Genomic DNA, 19621 nt, shown 5'->3' with positions numbered 1-19621 from the left:
TAAGAGTGTCCTTTCACCAATATCAATGGAGAACAAAAAGGACATGTCGCATAGGAAACCAATGATCATGACATTATTGGAAGGGCAACAACCGCCGGTGCGATCTAAAAAATAAATTTACCAAGTAAATGATAATAAAAATGTTGGAGTGCTTGTGCATGCGACAACTGCGGCTTCATCGACGAATCCATGAGTCCTCATCTTCACGTTCATCTTCTCAAGACAAAGACGGAGACGTCACCGCCACCAAATCCTCCAAAGTTGCAAATATTATTACCTAGTGCCCCAATTGTTCGGCTGAGAAGACAGTACTTGAACATGAGCAGAACGACGACGACGATGACGAGGAGGAGGACGACGATGACGAAGAGGGTGACGCTTGGAGTGATAGTTGGTCCAATATCAAGATTTGGACTCCCGAGGTCTCTTTCAATTAAACGCCGATTGATCTAATACTGATATATAGCGGCTGATTAGATTAGATTAGATTTATTTATCTCATTACAAGTTTGCAACGGTGGACCTATTATGGAGAAATAAGGTCTTAATTGAAATTAGCCACTTCCTTGGAAATTTTGCGTTTTACTTCTCTCTAAGGAGTAGCAGTTTTTTTTTTTTTTTTTTTTCCCTTTGGTGTATTATGATCTTCTCAAGTTTGTTGTGTTTCTTCATTTTGGGCTCCAAAATCATGATTAAGAAAATGAAATTAATTACATCATTAACAAAGTGAAGCAACATTAAGTGATGGGAGTTAAAATAAAGTTGAAAAATTTGAACAAAACCAAACAGAACAAAACACACAGTATTTTACAAAGGAAACAGTTATATGAACCTTAATTCTACTGCCAAGACCAAAGGGTGGTAAAGAGTTGCTCTGATGTATGTGCCTGCTCGAGCTGATGATCATGATCATTAAAGTAATCATAACCTGTGCTCATAGTTTGAGTTGAAAACGGATCATACGAAGCATATTGCTGCTGCTGCTCCAGTTGCTGTAAGGGTTGTGGTTGCTGCTGCTGCCGCTGTAGTTGTTGTTCAGCAACAGAATCAGCTAAGTGTTGCTGCATATCCATATTTGTCACGGAAATGCTGCTGCTGCTGCTGGCTTCAAAGTCGTTATTAACCCTTAATCTGTAGTCATTTCTTATGTCCTCTAGCTCTTCTTGTACACTTGGTTTCCCTTTGTACTTGATCTTACAAAGTGTCCAGTCCTGGAAAAATATTAAAATGTCAGTGACCTTAAAAGTTCTTCAGCATATGCATGAGACAAATCTGGAAGTAGTAGAAATTGCTTTTGTTTCTTACTTCTTAGGTCCCTTATAAATTTTTTATACCGATTTCATCCTTGTACTATATTGGCAACCGCTAAATGTGACATTTGAATATACAAATTGACTAATTTAATTTATGATACATGTACATGTGCTAGATTATCAATTTGTATGTTAAAATATCAAATTTATATTTCAATAATTTAACAATACGGATGAAATGGACTACTAACATTTTATAAAGACTTAAATGGAAAAAATAATTTGTAAAAGAAATGAAAGTGTTCGTTCTCCCCCAAAAAAAAAGGACCAAGAAAGAACTTAGTAGAATAGGAAAGAGCAGATCTGTACAAATTAATAAACAAACCGTTGAGAGGGAATGAAGAGTATATTCATGCATAATCCAATTAGTCTTGATAGCATTGCTGCGGTTTCTTCTGGTATCTTTAAACTTGTGAAATGTTAGAGGCCTTTTATAGCCAATAACATCAGCACATGATCCATTATTATTGGTAGCATAAATTTTCTTGACATGGCTTGTAGCTTTCCACCATCCTCGGCCTGAAACTTCTCTTGAATCATTCTCCCTCATGCAGTAGCAGTATCTCTCGTTCTCAGGTAAAGCTGAGGTGTTATCCCCTTCATCAGCATAAATAAATTTCAATGTTAGATACAAGTATGCAGAAAGAATAATCTGTAATGTTCATAATGTGTGTGTATGTGTGTGAGATGATCTTAAATTTGGGTGATAAATAAACTTGCGATAACACGTTCGGTTATCATGTTGGATATCTTGCATACAAAGTGAAATCACATTTTTGCAAAGACGACGTGATCATCAAATTATAAAGCAAATATGCTCATGATATAAAGTAATTGGTAATTGCAATATGAAAATGGAAGAAGAAAGGGGAATGAACATTACTCACATTGAAGCTGTTGAGGTTCAAGCTCATAAAGGTTTCTTTCAACAATGAAACTGAAATGGAGAGGCATTTGTTGTCCAGATACTTTGCTTTCTAGTATTTGAATGAGCTCCTCATCTGTTGGATTGAACCTGAATCCTTTAGGCACCATCATCATCTTGATCCTATAGAGATATTGTGTTAATGCAAGACTAGCTAGCTAGGTCAGTTCTCTCGAAGGCAACAAACTGATGACGCTTCTAGGTATTATATATAGAAAGAAGATGAGCCAAAGAAAAATTAAAAAGAGGGAGAAAAAGTGATGAGATATAAGTTTAATTTATTGTTACTTTTTTTTTTAATATTCATATATATTAAATAATAATATAATGTACTTTAAAGTTCAAAGTGTATATAAACTTATGACTAGATAGATATTCGGTGTGTGCATGTTTCCCTCTAAGTTGCTCAGTACTTGTTTAAGGTGCAGGGGACAAATGCTACTTTTATTCTTATTTTGACTTAATTGATTATTTAATCTCTATATTTTTTTAAAAAAAAATTAAATTTTATAATCAAATATATTATATTCTTGTCCTTAATTTTTCTTTACTTTTACAATAATATCCTTATAATAATATGTTTAACATTAATTAATTTATCTTTAAAAAGCTAATTTTAGCAAATTGACTAATAAATATAGTATGAAAGCACTAGTTTTTTTTTTTGCACTCATGTAGCAATCTTGCTAATTATTATTTATAGATACATTACTATCAGTAAACTCATATCAATGTTTAATATTCTTGCAACAATCTTACTAATAATTACTTTACAAAAAATTAATTTACTAAATAAATCCTAAAAGTAAAATAATAATATAAAATTGTGGGTGAACTTTTATGTTAATTTTAAGGCTATTTTAATAAATTATCATGTTTTTTTTTTCTTTTCGTTATCATCCGCAAGTATATATTGGTGTAAGGGTATTATTGTAAAAACAATAAAGGTAAAAGTCTAACATATTTAACAACAAAAGTGACTTAAAATATGATGACTAAACAAACACTTAAGTTAAAACATATGAATAAACGAGCATTTACCCCAATATTTAGTGCTAACATAGTTCTTTTCTACTTAAAAATGTAGTTATAAAGGGCAATATGCATAACAAAATATATTCTCGAAGTTTGATAAAACACATATAGGCTCGAACAATTTTTTTTTTTTTTTTGGTGACAGATAATATTATTTAGTCTGAATGCAACTTAATCTCTTCATCACTCATATAAGCAGGAGTTGAACCTCAAACTAGTGGTAGACTGCCCATAACCAATTACAAATATTAAAAGTGATATTTATATAAACGATCACTATGTAATTATATTCAATTCACGTGTAGTTGACCGTTACCCTTATATATATATATATATACGCGTACACAATTACGTACACGCGGCCACGGTGATGACGTGGTGTTAATGTGTTGCACAACTGTTTGATTGTTCGCAACATCAAGATTCACGACTCAAGTCAATTGTGTATATCTAAAATTGATTCTAACAATGATTTTGGGTATCAAAATCAAATCTCCATGTGATCTAACTTTTAGTGGCAAAATTAAATCATAGGAATCCAAGAGCTGGTTTGTTCATACCATATAATCTTCCTTATCAGGAACATGGTGGGTCCTTGTTTGTTGTATAAATTCATAATTCTATGTCGAGGATTGCATGCTTGTTCATGGAAATTTGTTTGAAAAGGGCTTTAGTTTTTGTTTTCTTAATGATATCTCAAAAGTCTTTATAGCCATTGATTCTTCAATTGAATACGGATGAACAATTTGTTACTTTTATTAATTTTTTGTAGTAGTATAAGGCACGGGGTCAATTGATGAGGTCAACTCCTTCGTACATATATATATGACTCGCTCCACAAATCAACTATTAGATTTATGGAGAATTAATTAATTTTTTTAATTATCAATTATTTTGAGATAAAAAATAAAAGAAATGAAATTATCATAATAAAAATATGATTTTATTAGTTATTAGTTTATTGGACAATTAATTAATTTTTAACCTTTTTATGATATCAAAATTCGAACTCGAATGATCAACTAAATAAAGATACTTGAAAAATACTTACCAATTCCCTATCAGTTCAGAAGAAATGATGTATATTATGAGTCTATAATTTTTTGTTTCTGTTTATCGTATGATTCACATGTCAAGATGAAACAAGTATCATTATTTGAGAATCAAAAAGATAAGTGCAAACTTAAGATGGATCTACTTACATAAAACGTTCAAGTGGAGAGACTTTTTGCTCGACCATTCTCAACCTACTCCAGAATAATTATACAAAGATATCCATTGTGAAAATGATGGGGGATCCTTAAAGATTTGGAGTAAATCAAAATAGATTTTAATGCAAGATCGAAGATATATATACTTGCAATGACTATCAATTTACAGTTGTCTGAAAGGAATTGTTGGATTTGTAATCTTGTTTGGTCCCATTTGAAATGAAAATTTGATGGTTGATTTTGGAATTGTAATTTGGTCAACAAAAGTGTTAAGAAAAGGAGCTCTCAGAATCAAATCGGAAAGATTTGTTGTATCAAAACGAAGATACATATTCAGTTTCCCTGAAAGACTTTTACAGATCCTGTCTTAAGTTGGTGCTGCATTCCAATGACTTGAGAAGAATTAATTGATGGAAGATGACAATTTGGATCATAACATGACAACACAGCACAAAAATAACGAGTTCCAATTTGACATAAAATGATATCATTTTCATGTACCTGTTTCCGTATATCCGTTATGTCAACATATATATTTAATTACGACTAGAATCCATGTATGAAGATTTGAAAAGAACAAAAATAAAATGTTTACGGGCAAGGGTGCACCTATAACAGAGATCAATGATGAAGAGAAACAAACTCTAATTAACATCTTGTTTGTTACACTAGATAACGTTATAATAATTTTAGAAAGTAAATGAAGATAAATTGAATTTCTTAAACGTAAGCGACCTTTGTGTATAAAAAAGGTAGAAATACAAGAAAATACTTAGTATTGTGTTACTTGTTTAGTAATCATATGTTATTTATTTTTGAGTGTTTTGATATGATAATTAAATGGGTAGTATTTGTGTGGTAATTTATGTTATTAAGGGAAAGATAAAGGTTTTTTTTTTTAAATTCAAGACCCGTTTGGGATTGTTTTAGGAAGTTAAAAGTTTATTTTAGTATCTAGTAAATTTTTAAAAAAACTACTTATACGCTATAGTAAAAACCACCTATCTTATAGTAGATTTTGAAAAGCGCGAAAGAGTAGCATTTCAAAATATGATTTTGAAAATCAGTTTTATACTTAATACAATGTATACATCCTCATAGATATCATAAAAATCTAAAATTATTCTTATTAATTAAAGAACAAAATCATTAACTTCAAAGAGATTATTATTGTTGCTATTTATTGAGATAACAAAATAAAATATAAAATTAATAATATAAAATATTTATCTTAGTTATCAATTATTATATATACACAATAAAAAATATTTTATATACAATTTATAAATGTGTAAATAAATTTTATTTAACATTATGTCAAATTCAGTTATTTATATTCTTATAGTAATTTATCAACAAGATTTACCAAACACATATAAGAGCTTTTAAAACTCACAACACTTTTAAAATATAAATTTTACTAGACGTTTAACTAATTCTCTTCACAACTGATTATTTCTACAGAACAGCTAACAACAATTACTTTAAAAGTTATCGTATTACTAAACTGACCCTTAGTCAATTTCTTAAAAATTTTACATCTGAACCCTTTATGTTATGGAAGTTTTATTATATCCATATCCTCTCGATGAGAACTATTCACAATTTTATTATTTAAAATTTATACGAATGGGTCTAACATAGAGCTAATAGAGGATATTCATAAAGATTTCGGAACGTAAATATTACTATATAATTATGAATGGCTTAATATATCATAATATCGACATGATATCATAATATATTATTATTTTTTGTTTAAAAAGCCTTATTATTATATGCAATCGCAAGTTTAGTATTTACTTCTATAAAAATTTATATTGCAGTAATAATTCATAAAATTCTTTCCCCGCCACAAAAAAAAAACAAGTTGATTAACTCCACTATAGAATGTTCTTTTTATTAAAATGTGAATATGGTGAGTTCCTATTGTTGGCTCTTCTAAAAGTTATAAAAAGATAATCTTCTAAGTTCTTATGCAACTTTTTCTTATTATCTCATTTGAAAAAATAAAAATAAAAATAAAAATTTCACGGGTAAATATTACATCACCACCTAGATTTTGGTAATCATTTTGTCGATACTAAGAACCAAAAAGAACAAGCCGTATCTTATGATATAAAGTTGGAAAGATAAACATGAATCATATCTTGGGTAACAAGTAGAAATGAGAATAGAAGTTTTTAATACTAGCAATCAAATCCCCTTCAGTTTATATGAGTTAGGTTCGAAACAATGAATCTTTACTTGATTATTAAATTTATTGTTCAGCGAGTCCTTAAAATGTACGCTTTTAGTGACCCTCATCTACTTATAATACAATGTTAAATTAATAAAACTAGAGAAACAAATTAGCTTTAATCATTACAATCTAAAACCATGCCGGAAGTAACGAAGCCAGAGCCAGTAGCTCAAAGCAAAGAAATCAATAAATATTTATTCATGAATAAAATCTATATGACTATTTCCCATTCAATTTTCGTGGATTAATATGGTCTAAATCTAATCGATTTTATCCCATGATATTGACTTGCTGAGCAAAATAAGTGTGAACCGAAGAATTTAGTTACTTCTTTTTCATTTGGAGTTTCTCCATTTTTCAGCCAATACCAAGCTTAATATAAATCGTGTAAAACGTGGAACAAAAAAGTATAAGCAGGAACATGGTAATATTTAATAAATTACTAATAAAACAATATATTTAAACTATAAAAGAAATCCATAAGACATGATTTTTAAAGAAGATAACCATTATGTTTTTGGTCACAAAATTGCGAAAGATTTGTGTAAGACTATCCCACAAGCTCAGTATGATGTTCGCTGTTAAAGACCAACAATAAGTCACAGAATAAGACCCACCAGATTTATTATTAAAAAATTAATAAATCCCAATGTGCGACTCATTGCTTTACCATGAGCCTTCCGACCAGCCGAATATGGACAGCCCCACAATTTTTCTTTTTTTTCCCACAAAACAGCTTCAACACAATATTTCTAGTTTCCTACCGAAAATCTGTTAATGCTTTCAAAAGTTTTACCATTGGATTCATAGCTAATAATTAGAACAATTGAAAACACAGCCAAAGTTGATCCAATTTAACTAAGTATAATAAGATTAATTTTTTCTTTCCAAAAAAAATTGATATTAATCCCCACATTTATCTTATTAGACCTCATTCTCAAAGTATTAACCATCAAAACTGTAGTGATAACACAGGTTTGATAAGACATAAGTGAAGGCTTAACAGCATTGCTCTCCTTTAAAAGAAGACTCGTCGAATGCAAACCTTAACTTGACACAAACATACACGTAGAGACAGGGAGACAGAGAGAGAAAGAGAGAGGGAGATTGCTTTCACTCACTAATTTGCATTGAAAAGAAAATCCCGACTTTACATCAACTAACTAAAATGCATTTTGTTTTTCTTTTCATTTTCCCCCCTTTTTCATATTTTGTTAAAAATAAAATAAAATGAAAAGGACAAGAGTTTAGAAATTTGCCTCATCCTCTGCGAACTTCGATAAAAACCCCAAAATTGAAGGCTTGGGATCATCTCTGTCTTTGATATCAAAAATGCCTTTCATTACTCGAGTATAGAGCCTTTCAAGCTGTGGAATGCCGTAACTTTCAGTACGCACCACGAAAAGCTGCTTGATAGGCTCCGCTTCTTGTACAACTTCACCACACAATATTGTCACATCCTGGGATCCACCCCCTTCTGTGAGACCACAAGCTTCCCTGGGTGCATCATGCTGGTTACCGTCAGCACATGAGGATTCCAGCATTTCAGTGTCTGCATCATTTGCCTCAACATCATCGCATGACTTTGTTTGTTGTACTGATTCTTGATGCCGTGATTTATCTTCTACCACTGTAGCTGATTTTTCAAAAACGCATAACATCGAGTAGAGTTGTGTATTTATTTCGTGTACCTTTCTTGTTAAAACAATTTTTAATAAAGATAAAGAGGTGTCACAATACCTGCGTGAGGAGCATCGGTACTCTTTTTTGGCCTTTTAAGAGCCTCATAGCTTTGATCAAGATTAACCTCTGGCTGGACATTACGTAGCCGTGCACTCGCTCGGGTAACAGTTCCTAGCTGCACAACAGGGGTAGTTGGGAAAATAGAACCCCCTAAATCATCTGGCAGAGGAGTCGGACCTCCTTGGGCAGCAATCTTGTCGCAGTAGCTTACGAGTGCCGGATCCATCTGTGACAACATTCCATGCACCTAAAAATAAAAAAAAATAAAAAAAGGGTGATGAGTAAAGGATATTACACTTTTCAGGAAAACATTCTATAAAAGTTTCAGAAAACCAAAACAGAAACGAACATACCGCATCCCGAAGCTCATAACCTCTACTAACAATCCTAGTGCCATTGTAATCATTTCCATTATATGCCTGGATTTAGAAGAAAAATTACATCAGTTTGCCACATTACAAACAATTTTCTGGACTTAAATCTGGGAAAGAAAACAAGCTTGATATACGTCCAGACAGCAGTGAGTAAATTATGTGCGCCATAGTCTTTGACAAATCTTGGTGATGCAACAAGAAATAGAAAAATCATCAATGCTGTTGCCCCCAAAAATAGAAAATAATATTTTCAGTCATTTGTACAGCTGTTTGTTTCCTGATACACCTTAATCTTAGAAAAGTGGGAGAAAATATGATTGAAAATATTATATTTATAGGAAAAAAAGGACATTGAAATCTTAAATAACTTCCAAAATGATTTAGAGACCACACACTGATACTACACAAACACCCGTGTTTTTCATAGAATGAAAATAGAGTTTATTCCCTCATTGCTTGCATTGCTCTGCTAGTTCCCTCATCCAAGAATATAAGTACTTACATAGCGTGCATTTATAAGTGTATGCACACTACAGAGGCTTATGTTCTATGGTTTTCCCTGGTCAATAATAAACCGAAATTTGATAGGAAACTGGTTCAACAAACAATGGAAATAACAAGAAAATTCAGTCAGATGACAAACTTTAGGCACATGTGGACACCTTTGCATTTGTCACAATAAGATCTACATCTTGCAGAAATGCTGAACATGTAACATAATGGCCAGAATCAACACGTTGCAGCAAGGTGGCCAAATCCATAGGGTTCTGGATAATTGAACGATAATTTGGAGCATCTTCATCTGTCACCGGATAATGAAAGGCACTAAATCGTTTATCATATAGCATCCTGCAACCAGATAAAAAGAACATAAATATCACTCCAAGCAATTCAAGCAACTGTTAGCATAATCATTCTTTTTTGCTACAAGTCAAATAATCTCATACACTTAGCAGGAGTCAATGTCTAAATGGTTGACGAATTCTTATTAAATTATAAAATGCTTGATAAGAAAAACAGAGACCTCAACTAATAATTTAAATATCAAACAAAGCAGTGCTTGCAAAGATAAAAATCAAGCTCAAGACCTAAACTCATACTTTCATCTTTGCAATTCTCAGAATATTAGTGAAAATAAGCTCAACACCTAAACTCATATTTACATCTTTGCAATTACCAAAAAATTACTGAAGTTTGTGGAATGTGATAGTCTTGTATGATGGAAGAAGTTGAAAAAGAAAATAATAAAAATAACAAAAATATCAACACATCTGCCTGGTACAAATGTTTGATATAGCTGGACATGAACAACAAACCCATTAGCCTTTACTATGAATGACTTAAACGAACAAAGGAACCACTTGCTTGCAATGAAACAAACAAATCTCAAGCCTAAATGGTCACCTACTTCTTTTTAAAATTAGAGCTCATTTGTCCATCTAGCTCAAGCTGCAAGCATACCATCAAACTCAGTTCATTAACAAGTTGGACCATACACTGAAACTTGGATTCATTATCATAAAGACAAATATGTTGCATGGAATCAGTGGGAGTGTCAGGCATTCGTATGTTGTCTAGGTATTTGATTCTAAAAAACTCAACATTAAGAGGGGCAATGGCTTGGCACCACAAACAGGTGCAGGGATAGATTTATTTCCAATGTAATTTACCTCAGCAGCAGATAGCCCTGGCAGAAAGAATTATTTTGATGACCTTCTCCGCCCCAATATAAATTTTAACTGTAATATTTTGCCTTTAAATTTTGGTCCTAATTGCAATTCCTTTGAGCAGTGATCATAGATAAGCTGGGTTTGTGTTTTCTATGGTTGGTTGCTAGGCAGCTATTATGGAACCCTTTTTTGTTGCCCTTGTGGACCTCTGATTCGCTTATGTATCATCTACCCTTATTTTGATTTTTCTTTTTCCTATCAGAAAAAAACAAGGCTTCACTTGGTTAGATCTGCAAATTTCAAAGCTCTCTAACCAACACTGGCACCATATTTCTTAACAAGTTCTGTGCATTATTGTCTCACATAGATACTACAGGGCATAATAGCATCAAACACAGAGCTGACAGACAAGCCATAGGGATTGAGCAATGCTTTTAAATTGCTTCATCAAGCTTACACGTACTTTATCTAGCAATATCACTGCAAAATTTCTAGACAAACCTAGAATCAGCAGTACAGGGCTTGAAATACTTGAGAGACCATAAATGCTTACACAAGCACTATGCAATTGACTAAGGTTAAAATAACTTAAGTAGAAGTGTAATATTCTAGAGCAAGTTCAATTATGACTATTCTGAGACAAAAAGGGGAATTCAGAAATCCCAGATGGGAAGAAATCATCACCGCCTGCTAAGATGTAACTAAATTCCTACCTTGCCTGAGCCTGGAACCTTGGCAGCACCAGTTCATATATCAATATTAACAATAGTTGTAAAGAGAAAAACAAGAAGGAAAACACAATATTGAAGAAAGGGCCAGGGGCATGAAAGACATTATATTTACCGGTTACAAATGTCTCTAAGACACATCCTCAATCGACGAAGGGCATGCTGCTCAGCCTCTACCTTTGCTTTTAACTCCGATGCCTTTGGGCCACTTTCTACTGTTGGTACTTTGGGAAGTTCAGGAAGGGACACCGATTCCTGGGGTTTTTTGCTCCTACCCTCCAGCACTACTGACACAGCAGCTTCAATTAGACGGCCCAAAAACAAGGATCTGTCTTCAGTTGATGGTTTCTCCACTTGATAGCTGACAATAGATAGTAATTTATACAATTATAACATTACGTTTCAGGTAGTTTATGATTTTGTAGCACAGAATTCGAAACTTATTTTGGAAATTGATTTCACAATCCAAGATATAGCTAATATGTTTTTGAAATGCCACATTTGTATAGTCTGATTCCTACAAGAAAAAAACACGCAGTATTCTAGCATTCCATGCAGGCACCATAAAGTAGTCAAATTTGTATTCCCTCCTATGAAATTTAAGACCTCAAAAAGCTTATTTTAGGTGCAGGCAGTTAAGGTGGATTTAAAGAATTCCCATCTCAATGAAATGACATTTAAAATGAACAGTCATTTAACTTAGAGAAAACTAACCAAAGCACAATAAATCGATAATTTACGTTAAACTAAAGTCTCTAAACCCAGCATTGAGAATATACAATTCACACAGATCCTTCATTGTATTTTCAGTAAGCCACTTTCTGCTACTGGGAGAATGAAAGACTTGCCTTCGAGTGTGCCCAAAAGCATTGAATTCATATCAGTTTGATGTTTGGCATTATTTCAAACACTAAATTGGGATAGAACAAAAATGAGTCCTAATATGGAGCTTACAAGTTTAACACTACTTTGAAAAGTCTCTACAAAATGTGAATACCTATGCAATATTGAACAACAATGAGTCCTAATATGAAGCTTCCAAGTTTAACACTACTTTAAAAGGTCTCTACAAAATGTAAATACCTCCACAATATTAAGAACACAGAAGCTTATTTCATTAAAATTATGAAATACAAGGGTTAGGTTGTCTACAACAGAACCGACTACGAATTTAGGAATCAGTTATCAACAGCCAATATAAAAGCTAGAAACAGTGCAGTGCTAGATTTGCATGAATAACGTGCTTTAAGTAAACCGTACACAGAACGCAGAGGAAAGACTGTAGAAGGATCCCCTTCAACTTCAGCGAGTGGGACCGAGGATGATCCAAGTAATAATATAGGCAAGTGTGAAGGCAATTCTTCTAATAGAGTCAGCAGAACAGCCCTAAGCTGTTCATGTGCCTGTAAATATATAATATTAGAACTCTCTTGATAGAAGCTTAACAGAATAAACTTTACTAACTCTAATGAATTGATCCAGAAAACAATATTTTAAAGTACTTGTAAATTTAAGCATGCACAACCACCTGCTAAGGTAGATATGATAATTTTACTGGAGAAATAAATATATAGATAAATACTTCACTCACGTTCTCCCACCAAAGATTGAACTGTGGTATATAGAGTATTGATGGCGTTGTTCTTCTAGCTTCACCAAATATATGCACCAATGCCTCCTCTGGTGTCTTGGCACTAGGATCTGAAAGAAGAGCTGGAAGACCAAGAGAATGAACAGGAAATTTCTCCAGTTCATGTAAAATTGCAGGCCCAAGATGATCCTGTTAAACTAAATCAGTAAGTATATTTAGTTTGCGAGTCTCACAGAAGATAATTTATCAAAATCAAAAGGTTCCAAGATTATTACCACACCAGTGCCTTCACTACCACACAACAGAAGCCGTGGCCTATATACAAGAGGAATGGCAGAGCCATGGGAAAGCATGCAAAGCTTCGTTAATTCTGACGACATACCAAGAGGAGGGAAAATATCAGATATATAATTCATAGCTTTCTGGAGATGCCTTTGCAGACATGGTGCAACCACTAAAGATAACGGCCTAGAGTGCACAGTGGCACCTCTGTGAGCAGCTGGAGTAATTGTTGACATGGCTTCTATAAAGTGATACTTTTCAACTGTAACTGAATCAACATCAATCAAGAATTTATCATCACTGGTGTAAACTTGAGGATATTTTTCACGGAAAGCACGAATGGCAGCTTCAGTGCACAATGCTTTTAAATCAGCACCACAATATCCTACACAACTAGCTGCAAGTTCAGATTTTAGTTCCCTTGAAGGAGGCTGTTTCCATTTTCGAGTGTGAATGTCTAATATTTCAGCACGTGCCTCACAACCAGGCAATGGGAAGTTAAATTCACGATCAAATCGACCAGGACGGCGCAATGCTCCATCAATTGCATCAACCCTGTTTGTTGCTCCTATCAGAACAACTTGTCCACGAGAATCCAGACCATCCATCAAGGCAAGCAAGGTGGACACAATGGAATTATGAATCTGCTCTTGCTTGCTAGACCTCACAGGTGCAAGTCCATCTATTTCATCAAAGAAGATGATGGAAGGCTGATTCCTCTGTGCCTCCTCAAAAAGTAGTTTCAATTGTCTTTCAGCTTCACCAACCCATTTGCTAAGTACATCAGCACCCTTACGCATATAAAAGCTAACCTTCTGGCCAGCCTTTGATGCAGCACAAGCTAAAGCTCTGGCAATCAATGTTTTCCCTGTACCAGGAGGACCACATAGCAAGACACCCCTGGGAGGAGTGATGTGATAACTAGCAAAGAAGTCTGGATAGAGTAAGGGGAAAAAAACCATTTCTTTTAAGGCATCTATATATTCGGAGAGCCCACCAATGTCATCAAAACTTACACTCTCATCAACCTGTAAGGGTTGAATGTCTGCCCCACCCTTAGAGCTTGGCCCAGCAGTTTGAATCCCAGAAGTCAATGCAGCTAATGTATCACCCTGATGTCCCCAACCTGATGCTGCAACATTTAATCCCCATGCTGTTGTCCCATGCATTTCTAGTCCTCCAAAGAGCCAAGGTGGTCCAGATCTGCTCCCACCTCGCCCCCAGGGAATAGCTGGACCTTGGTCCAACTCATCTACAAGAAGAGAGTCATCAGAATCTTCAGCTCTTGCTAGACGATGACGCTTAAGAACTCTTGATCCTCCCTTCCTTACATCTCTACCAACCTTGGTCCCAATTCCCTGATGTAATACCCTTCGAGGAGATCTCGGTCTCTGCTTGCCTTCTTCCACAGAAAGCCTACGGACCTCTGCACGATTTCGAAGATCATATCTCCTTCTTCCTTCCTGTTCTTCTTCACCTTCTTCATCATCACCATCTTCCTCGTCTTCACCCTCACCCTCATCCTCAGCCTCAGCCTCACCATCGCCCTCAATCTCATTCTGACCATCATCTGCGTCATTGTCAGATTCATTCCCGTTTTCTGTTTCATCTTGGCCAACTTTCTCTTCTGAAGAACCTTGCTCATCACCAGAATCTAAGTTCAACTGTTTTCTAGTTGCTACCATAGAACGACGAGGACGCAATCCCTCACGCCGAGGTGTTGGTTTAGCCTCTACAACCTTCTTACGCTTGGAAGGTGATAACTCATCTTGACTCATATTGTTTCGCATCCGATTTCTCAAAGGTCGATACGAGGGCCTCTGAAACAAACCATTCAAAGCTCAGTGCTAGACTAAAAAATTTTAAAATGCCAATCATTTTAGTTTTATCATAACAATTTGGGATCAGTTCTAAAACCATCAAAGCCAAGCTAATAACTGGTAAAAGTTATATGCTTAGCAAACTGAAATCCCATACCATTAGGTCTTCATCCTCTGATCCAGAACTGTCAGTGTAATCTTCAAGATTCACAGAAATCCTCCTCTTTCTGGTAGACCGCCGAAGGTTGAGTGGAACTGACTGCAAGCAATAGAGTGATAAACTTATAGAAGAACTAAAGAGCATGGCATCCTGAGAAAATAGACTCAATTTTTTTTTTTATCTGTTAAAGAAAAGGCATGAATACAAGTACAAAAAGATGATATATAATTAGGCCCATTGTTAAGAACTTACAAATTAATGTGTATGTGACCATCAATAAATATACTGCAATCATGAACTAAGAATGACTGAAATGAAGAACGCCAAAAACAATGTCAGATCATCTAAAACATCCCAAAAAAAGAAAAAGAGAAAAGATAACGCCTCACTTTTAAGACATGAAAGGTTATGTTCACACAAATTTGACCTCCTGGAGTAGGGATGTAGATATTAAAAACTACAAAACACAAAGACGAACTTCATATGTCCCGCACATCTACAAAGCAATGTTTTTAACTGCCAACTTCCAAGACAAACAGAACACTTGTTCATTTTCAACAGAAAAATTCTTTAGTTCACATTAAGCATAAAATTTAGTGATATCCACTCAGGAAGCTTAAATCTGCATCATTCATGAGTCTGATAACCTTCAAATTACTCATGACAGAAAACACATCATCATTAGAAAACGCAACTGACTCGGTCAGGATGTAAATAGTATCATGTTACATTCAATATAGTAACTGAGATCAGCCAATTAATCAGAGACTGGTTCAAAGAGATCAGAAGCAGAGATGTGCAACTGTGAACCATTGAAGATAAGAAATAGGTGCACTATTCAATGCAGGCAGAGGGAACAGAGGTTTGAGGGCCATAAATCAGGTCAGTCCTTCAAAATTTTGAATGCATTTGCAGTAAGCTTCCACAATATTTTCAATAAACCTATCATAAAATGCCTGCTGTCTCCATCAATGATGACAGACCAGGATTTAAGCATAAACCTATGCTTGAACACTCCTCAATTCCTTCACATGAACATGTGAATGAATAAAAATAAAAGATCATACTCTGTAAACAACAAACATTACAAAAGTACCAGATGGCTTAGTCAACTTACATTTTTATTTGAGGTCCGCACAGTGCGTTTTCCTGGGCCAAACATCCTGGCAATCTGGGAAGCTGCTGTCCTGGCCTTTGTCTTGCTTTTCCTTGGGCGGATAGGATTGTAATACAAGTATGTGCGACCCAATATTTTAGGTCTTCTCCTAAGTCTATCACTTGTGCGTACTGGCCCAGGAACAGACCCATCTCCTTGACCAGATCGTTTAGAATACATAGGCAAACACTAGCTTCGGTTATAATTAAAATCTTCCATAAACAACCTAAATACACACATAAAACATAATCAATACACTGCCTCAAAACCAACATACAAGCATCACAGATACTCAAAATATATAATAAATTAAGTTGCTGAAACTGGCAGAAATTGACACTAAACTTGTAAATTAATGCAGACCATCAAATCAGTACCAGAGGATTAATGAAGTGTAGAAAATTTAACAAGACATCGAATTCTGGATGGCTAAGCAAGTAAAGAAAATACCCCACAATTGTCCACGCTTATCTTAGTGCAGTGACCAAAAGCTTTATTAGAGAAACCAAAAATTATTAGAACTGAACAGATTGAATGCAAAAGGGGGGGAATACTCTTTTGAGCAAGCCTCAAAAATAAAAGCTCTATCAGATTACCAATTTATGCCTCCCCAACCAGAAACCCCTTGCTACCTCATTTTCCCTATATAGTCTTGCATTATAGGGGCACCAACCTATTTCTTCAAAGGGTGGCAACTGAGGAGATGAATATGTATGAAGTCAAATGGCTACATATGACGAAATACAAAGACTGCAGGAGGGTTGATAAACTCTCTTCAGGAGCCATATCACTCCATTCCAATCAGTCTATGCAGATGTTCCTCACCATTTCCTATCAAGTTTTGGATCTCTATGGGAATGATCTTTAGATGTCATTAGGCATTTCTTTGTTTGCAATTCAGAGGAGAAGATAAATTACTAATAAAACTACATTTCAGTATGTCACTATAAACAGAAATATTGGATTTGGTTTAGCAACTGCTAGAAATGTGACTCCCATAACAAAGTGCTTAAATGGCTGTCTAATATATCCATTCTAACCAAATTCTCCTTCCCAATTTGTACACCAGGCCAAATATGTGATGCACTCACACATCCAGTAAAGCTATTGCAGAACATTTCTATAGTCCCCTAAAATAAATTCCATTGAGTTGGGTAGACCTTTCAACTTGCTTTATCTCCTTGTGGCTTTCAAATTAAGAGTGTGTACATGTGTGCACATATAAGCATACATCAAGAAGTTTAACACTTAGTTTAAAACTAAGTACATTTTACCGAACCATCCAATGTAGTGTGCTACTCTTGATCTCCTTATTAGCCAAAGTTAAACTTGATATCGAAATAAGAAAAAAGACTAGTATGAAATACAATCGCTGGTTATTAGGTATAAGTGAGTGGGTGCGAAGTTAGTAACATTCAACAATTGTGCACTCAAAACTAAGTATAAGCACAACAACTACAATAATACCCCTAGCGTAGTTTAACCGAATGCTTTTAGTACCTGAAACAGAGCAACCTCAATTAATAAACTGTACCCTCACATATTACACAAAAATCAAATATTAGGAACCATTTCTTCTCATATTTCATATTATTTAAGCTCCTTCACATACAAAATCAAAAGCAACACTAATAGATAAACAAATTCATCATCAGCATGCAAAAACATTGCATGCAAGATAAAACTCAAAACTGCTTTCCCTCGACAATGCAAAATCTACAAAAAGATTTCAACGATACTACCTAATCAAACAAAACCACATCTCACACATACGCAGCCTCGAAACCAATTCACATTTCAATTTGAATTTTCTTTTTTTTTAAAAAGCAAAATATAAAAATTATAATTATAAACATTCAATATTTAGAGCATTAAAAATGAAAATAAAAAATAAGACGGACGACTGAGATAAACCTGATGATAGAGATCTGGCGCGAGCGAGCGTGCGTGCGTGCGGGGGAAGGGAGAGTGAGAGAGTGAGTGAGAGAAAGCGAGGCCTTAAACCTCAAGAACTGTTTGGTTTTCAGGAGAGCTTTTGAAAGTTTATAAAAACCTAAGAGAACGAGTTTGGCTCTGAGTTTCGTGAAATCACTGAGTTGAATTCACGAGTCACGAGATTTTGTTTAATTGTTTATTTTTCCTGGGAGTGGTCCCACGGACAGCATTGTCGCTTTCTGCCACGTCTTTTAAAATTTAAATGTTGGGGAATCCGGGTGCTTGACGACTTCGGGCCAGTCAGTGATTGCCACGTCACCCAGGACGTGTTTCTTACGACGACGTGTTAATTGGAGTGGTCTTCATTTTATGACGTGGCGAAGTTCAATTGGTGATACTGCAGATTGAAGTTAATTGCATTTGCAGAGTAGATTTTACGCTTCCTGTCAGATAAACACAGAAATATTACCTACCTTTTATCTAGTTTTTAGTGCTAATTAAAAACATGTTTTAAATGCACAAATACGTAGTAAAAATTTATTTGGAAATATGTATCATATCTTTTGTGTTTTTTTTTTCTTTCGCCTTTTTTCAAAGAGCAATGACCATTTAAAGCAGATAGTCTTTAAATTTATTAATTATCAATTATATAATTGCATTTACCCAAATAAAAAATCAATTTCCTAACAACTACAACAGATTTGATTCTTTTATAAAAATAAAAATATTCATCGTCCAATCGTTTTTTTTTTAATTTTTTTAAAAATACACAATTTTTTTTTGTTGTTGCTGGAATCCACTTAAAGTTACATTTTGTTTCATTTTTCCATTTCTGTTTGGAATCCGTTAAGAAAACTAATGGAAATTTAAAATAATGACCATTTTACTCCCCAAAACGAAAATTACAATTTCACCTTAAAAATTACCAAAAATAATCAGATTAAATCTAATTATTTTCCCCATCGATTAATAAAGAAATTAATTACACAACCATCAAATGCAGGTTTTTTTTTTAAATATGTATGTAATTAGAATGCTAAATTATAACAGTAATATTAAAAATAGTCTAATCTCGCAAACCATTAATTGAATTTAAGATAAGTAGAGTTTTATTATTCATTGGGTTATAATCTCTAGTAATTAAGATTTTTTTGTACTTCATTAACGTACCAATAATGATATTTATCATTAAATCTAATTATTTTTGACATTTTTAGGGTGAAATTGTAATTTTTATTTTAGGGGTAAAATGATCATTTTTTTTAGTTTCCATTAGTTTTCTTAATGGATTCCAAACAGAAGTGGAAAAGTGAAACAAAATGTAAATTTAGGTGGATTCCAGCTAAAAAAAAAAAATTATATATTTTAAAAAAAAAATTGGAAAAAAAACGGATTGAAAGTGGATATTTTTCCTTTACAAAACCAAGCTTGATCAC

The 19621-nt window shown here is 34.0% G+C and overlaps 2 protein-coding genes across 4 annotated transcripts; both read right to left on the bottom strand.

Annotated features, from left to right (window-relative positions):
* Positions 1 to 209: 209 nt before the first annotated feature.
* Positions 210 to 2393, bottom strand: LOC102615910 (NAC domain-containing protein 83-like). Its single transcript, XM_052436061.1, has 4 exons — positions 2201 to 2393; positions 1639 to 1910; positions 888 to 1211; positions 210 to 449 (listed from the first exon to the last, which is right to left on the bottom strand). Exons 1-4 carry the CDS (start codon positions 2352 to 2354, stop codon positions 210 to 212), a joined length of 990 nt encoding a protein of 329 aa, XP_052292021.1. The 5' UTR covers positions 2355 to 2393.
* Positions 2394 to 7833: 5440 nt separating this feature from the next.
* On the bottom strand, positions 7834 to 18332 carry LOC102614345 (ATPase family AAA domain-containing protein At1g05910). Of its 3 annotated transcripts, none has more exons than XM_006478619.4 (11): positions 18165 to 18332; positions 16212 to 16476; positions 15092 to 15193; positions 13108 to 14934; positions 12833 to 13021; positions 12502 to 12644; positions 11357 to 11602; positions 9506 to 9692; positions 8823 to 8888; positions 8467 to 8716; positions 7834 to 8362 (listed from the first exon to the last, which is right to left on the bottom strand). In XM_006478619.4, exons 2-11 carry the CDS (start codon positions 16428 to 16430, stop codon positions 7974 to 7976), a joined length of 3618 nt encoding a protein of 1205 aa, XP_006478682.2. In that variant the 5' UTR covers positions 16431 to 16476; positions 18165 to 18332; the 3' UTR covers positions 7834 to 7973. The 3 variants fall into 3 exon arrangements, 2 of the variants coding, with proteins under 2 accessions (XP_006478682.2, XP_052293080.1); XM_052437120.1 differs by lacking the exon at positions 18165 to 18332 and adding an exon at positions 15347 to 15402 and having other exon boundaries at positions 16212 to 16339; XR_003065335.2 differs by lacking the exon at positions 7834 to 8362 and having other exon boundaries at positions 8649 to 8716; positions 9487 to 9692.
* Between the last annotated feature and the right edge of the window lie 1289 nt (positions 18333 to 19621).

This window comes from Citrus sinensis, chromosome 3 (genome assembly GCF_022201045.2).
Source record: "Citrus sinensis cultivar Valencia sweet orange chromosome 3, DVS_A1.0, whole genome shotgun sequence".
NCBI lineage: Eukaryota > Viridiplantae > Streptophyta > Magnoliopsida > Sapindales > Rutaceae > Citrus > Citrus sinensis.
The sequence above is the reverse complement of the archived record's forward strand: the minus strand, read 5'-3'. Positions and strand labels throughout refer to the sequence as shown.

Bases quoted from the DNA above. Each gene is read 5' to 3' on its own strand.
- LOC102614345 (XM_006478619.4), bottom strand. From the start codon at position 16,430: ATGTATTCTAAACGATCTGGTCAAGGAGATGGGTCTGTTCCTGGGCCA. The intron at 14,935-15,091 runs GTATGGGATTTC...GGTTTGTTTCAG, and splicing joins CAGAGGATGAAGACCTAATG to AGGCCCTCGTATCGACCTTT. The intron at 8,889-9,505 runs GTGTCCACATGT...TTCTAAATCCAG, and splicing joins TTATTGTGACAAATGCAAAG to GCATATAATGGAAATGATTA.
- LOC102615910 (XM_052436061.1), bottom strand. From the start codon at position 2,354: ATGATGATGGTGCCTAAAGGATTCAGGTTCAATCCAACAGATGAGGAG. The intron at 1,212-1,638 runs GTTTGTTTATTA...ATATTTTTCCAG, and splicing joins CTCTTCATTCCCTCTCAACG to GACTGGACACTTTGTAAGAT. The intron at 450-887 runs GCACATACATCA...TATCAGTATTAG, and splicing joins ATGATCATCAGCTCGAGCAG to ATCAATCGGCGTTTAATTGA.